This window comes from Chrysochloris asiatica, unplaced genomic scaffold (assembly GCF_000296735.1).
Source record: "Chrysochloris asiatica unplaced genomic scaffold, ChrAsi1.0 scaffold00135, whole genome shotgun sequence".
Lineage (NCBI taxonomy): Eukaryota > Metazoa > Chordata > Mammalia > Afrosoricida > Chrysochloridae > Chrysochloris > Chrysochloris asiatica.
Window position 1 is genome coordinate 1,761,320 of NW_006408653.1, and position 4,241 is coordinate 1,765,560.

The following is a 4,241-nucleotide window of genomic DNA, read 5'->3' on the forward strand; positions in this document are numbered from 1 at the left end:
TGAGGACAGTGACGGGGTGGGTGGTGGGTGGGGGGCAGCTTGCAGGGTATACCCTTTAGTTGGGGGATGATACATGGACAGGATGGTAACTATGGCAATGAAATGATGTATGATAGAATGAATGTAAAACTAATGTTCTCCCATGTAAACTATCACACAATTCACAATAAAACATTTATTAAAAAAAAAAAAAATTTCAGTGTTGGGAGGGAGATAGGAAATAAATCAGATTTCTTAACAATATTAGAATTAATGGAGTAATGTCATCATCTGTTTGGGGGAATTTCTATCTAGGATTCTAAAGCTAGCCAAAAGTCAATCGAGTCTAACAATTCTCCATAAAGACATTTCTAGATACTCAAGGTCTAAAACATTTAAGTCTCATACAGTCTTTCTCTAGAAGCTACTGAAGCAAAATGAGAAAATAATTCATGCTAGTGGGGTCCAGGAAATAGGAACCAAATCCAGGAGAAAGGCAAAGAGAATTGCTAGATTGGTGGGAAAGGAAATCCTAAAAAGATAGAAACAGAAAAAGGGAGTAGGCCAGGAGGAAGGTCTCTATAATGGGAAAAAAGCAGGACAACAGATTAATTGATGCCTTTGACCTTTTTGACAGAAATGCCCACCCCTTTTCTCTAAGAGATTACAGAAAGAAAATTAGGGGAGAAAAATAAAGATAATTATTAATTTCAGGAAAAATAAGCCATTAATTAAGAAAAGACATGTGGCTAACACATGCTACATGGCTCAAGTTATACATTCATAAGAAGAATCTGTACTAGTCAGTAGTCTATATGAGAGGCACAGATGGTTATGAACTATATGGGGAGACCGGGGAGAAAAGGAAGGTGTTTCTTGAGGGTGAGGATGTGGAATAGCTAATGACAATTGATAACTTCTAATACTAAAAAAAAAAAAAAAAATTGACTAGCAGTATGATCATATGATTTAGAAATCTGAAGATAAATACTGCCAAAACACTGAGAATTGTGGCCCAACCAAGTTGACACATCCCCTTAACCATCATAACCAGTGTTTCTCTCACCTTTGGCATCTATTCATGCGCAAAATAGTTGGGTAGCAGTTTTTAACTATTACTGTAAATGTGAAAACTTAGACAATGTGACAATTGATAAGTGATATGTAGGGTGTATATACAGATACTAAAAGATACTGATACTGAAAAATGTTTTTAATTACTAAATCTGGTGACTGTACCACAAATACCCAAACACACCCAGCGTGGAAGTTGCTCAACCTGTTTTGTTCCAGGGTTACTGAACCAGTGCCAAGAACTAAGCAATAAAGGAATCAGAATCAGCCCTGCCCTACTAAGTCAAGTATCTTCAACTCTGACACGTCTAACCTGATTGCTTTAGTAACCACTCCCGAGGATTTAATGTACCCAAATGTCTACTTATCTCTCTCTAGGATACATAGTTGGTGCCCCATATTTAAGGAGACCTAAATGGAGTTCCTGGTCTTCCTTAACTGGCTCCCACCATCTTCCCCATTTTGGCTAATTGCACTTGAATTCTTCCGGTTGCTCTAGCCACTGGAATAACTTTATTCTTCTTCTTTTATCCCCCTTGACATCTGGTCCATCAGCAAACCCTGTCAACTCTACCTTTATCATATATCTGGGATCTGATCTAGCCCACCACTCTATTGCTATCATTCTGGTTCTAACCCTAATTCACAGCAGCAGTCTCTCAGCAGTCCTTGACACCTAACAGTCTCTTCACAAAACAGAAGTTACATGGTTGTTCTGACACCGATATCAGATCACGTCACTTCGCCCAAAATTGTTCAATGGCTTCTCATTTCTTTCAGGAAAACTAACCACCCTAATGCCTTATACAAGGAACTGTGGTGGTGTAGTGGGTTGCTACCCTCAACGTCAGCAGTTTCAAACTACCAGCTGTTCCACCAGAAAAAGATGAAGCTTTCTGCTCCCGTAAAGATTTATAGCCTCGGAAACCCTATACAGGGTTGCTATGAGTCAGAACTGACTCCACAGCACACAACCACCACCACCACCACCAGTGCCTTATACATTCAGTCTCTCTTCGCCTCTTTTTCCTTTTAAGATCAGTATCATTCCTGGCTACAGTTGTTTTTAAGAATTCTTTCACTGTTCTCCATATTTCAACATTTAGCTCCCTCCAGACAAAATCCCCATCCTCCTAGAATGTATATTCTAGTGCGAGGAGACAGATAGTATGAGAAAAATTAAGATTAGATGGTGCCAGAAAGAGAATGGAGTTGCAGTTCTAAATACTGATGTCTAGAAAGTTCTCACAGAGCAGGTGACACCTGGATAACACGAGGGAGAAAACAGAGCGTGTGCTTGGGGGGAAGAACACTCTAGGTTGAGATGGGAGCATTTTCTGAGGAATAGCAAAGCAGCCAGTGTGGCTGGTGCAGAGTTAAGTGAGGGGAACGTGGTAGGAGGTGAGGTCTGAGAAGGGTCTCACAGACCATTGTGAAAACTTTGCATTTTGTTTTGAGTTAGATATGGAGTGCCACAATCTGACTTAGGTTTCAAATGGATCATTCTGGATGCTGAAATAAGAATAGATTGAAGGGAGATTATAGGGTTTGGTTAACGTTTTAAAAAAGATATCTCTGGCTGTTGGAGAAAAGGGAGCTCTGGTAGCGTAGTGTTACTAGTCGGGTTGTAACCTCAAGGTCAGCAGTTTGAAATTGCCAGCTGTTTCGCAGAAGAAAGATGAGGCTTTCTGCTCCTGTAAAGATTTATAGTCTTTGAAACCCTATGCAGGGTCGCTATGAGTCAGAACCGACTCCATGGCACATAACCACCACCACCACCACCACCATTGGAGAACAGATGGTAAGGGAGACAAGATTAGGCATAAAGAGTTCAGTTAAAAGACTTACGCAGGTACCCAAGTGAGAGAAAAAGGCCCTCAGACACATCCTCCAAGGCCCACCACACACCCATCTTTTCAGAATCCCTAGGATATTTGGTCAGGCATTTTGATATGCTCTACATACTCACAGAAGGAGCTCTGCTAGCATAGTGGTTACGAATTGGGCTGCGAACCTCAAGGTCGGCTGTTCGAAACTACCAGCCATTCCTCAGGAGAAAGATGAGGCTTTCTGCTCCCATAAAGATTTACAGCCTCGGAAACCCTCTACAGGGTCGCTATGAGTCGATTCCACGGCACACAACAACAACAACATACTCACAGACCTCTCCCACTGGCTTTTGTTCTTAACAAGGAGTGGGTACAGAGATATCTGGAGAGTACAGTTCATGTTGAAATGAAGCTCACACCAACAAGTTTGCACAGGACTGAGTAAAAATAAGAATATGTCAGAAATGTCCCCTCTCGAACCGAGATCATTTTTGACAAATCAAGTCAAATCTCCCTGCTGCTTTACTAATCAGAAACTCAAGTAACAAGATTCTTCACTTCATTTCCTTCAATGGGGTCTTTGTTCAGCTCACACTCAGAATAAAAGCAGGAAGACAGGAAAGTGAGTAAAGTTAGCATGCACTTTAAAAGTATGAATGGTTTTTACCTGTTGCTCCAAAGACTGCAATCACTTTCTTGCTGGCCATGTTATTGGACAAGGTAAGAGTGAGCAGCGAAAACTTCAGGGAAAAAAGCTGAAATGTACTTTCTCTTTTCCAGCAAGAACTTGCCTCAGAGCAGTAGTAGCTAAAATGGGAGTTTCTCTTTTCCAACAGGAATTATAGAGCAAATTTGATTGCTGCTGTTAGGTGGTGTGGAGTCAGTTCTGATGCATAGCGACCCTATCCGTTTATCATAATGCTGCTTATTGGTCCATTTGTGAGGATTCAAATCTGATTGCCACACCCTTATCTTGTTCCTCCCTTATAAAGTTTTCATTGTTACTACTAACCAGCTTACTCACTCTGACACTGCAATTTTCTAACTTATGATTCATTCCTTCACTCATTTGCTCAGAAAATGTGTATCGATTGCCTTTGGTATATTAGGCATTGAACTAGAGACCCTGTGTGATGTAGTAAATTCTCTAATATGTCTCTTCTAGCCTTAGTCTTTGCATCTCCCATTAAACTACTCTTTTCCTAATGGGTCTGAGTAAGAGAAAGTGGGAGAAGACACAGATAAGGTGACATGATTCAACTGTGGATATTAACAGAGTTAAATGCAATTACAAAAACTTGAAACTTTAGCATGGGTATAAAATGAGCCACCTCAGAAGCAGGGGGGAGCGCATCCTTT

General features: G+C 40.7%; 1 protein-coding gene across 1 annotated transcript in view; it reads right to left on the reverse strand.

The window, feature by feature from the left end:
- The window catches only part of LOC102842017 (nmrA-like family domain-containing protein 1-like), a 15,071-nt gene extending 11,482 nt beyond the window's left edge, over window positions 1–3,589 (reverse strand). Inside the window, exon 1 of the mRNA XM_006869831.1 lies at window positions 3,550–3,589. Coding sequence (XP_006869893.1) covers window positions 3,550–3,589 — 40 coding nt within the window. The remainder of the gene's footprint in view (window positions 1–3,549) is intronic.
- Window positions 3,590–4,241: the final 652 nt, after the last annotated feature.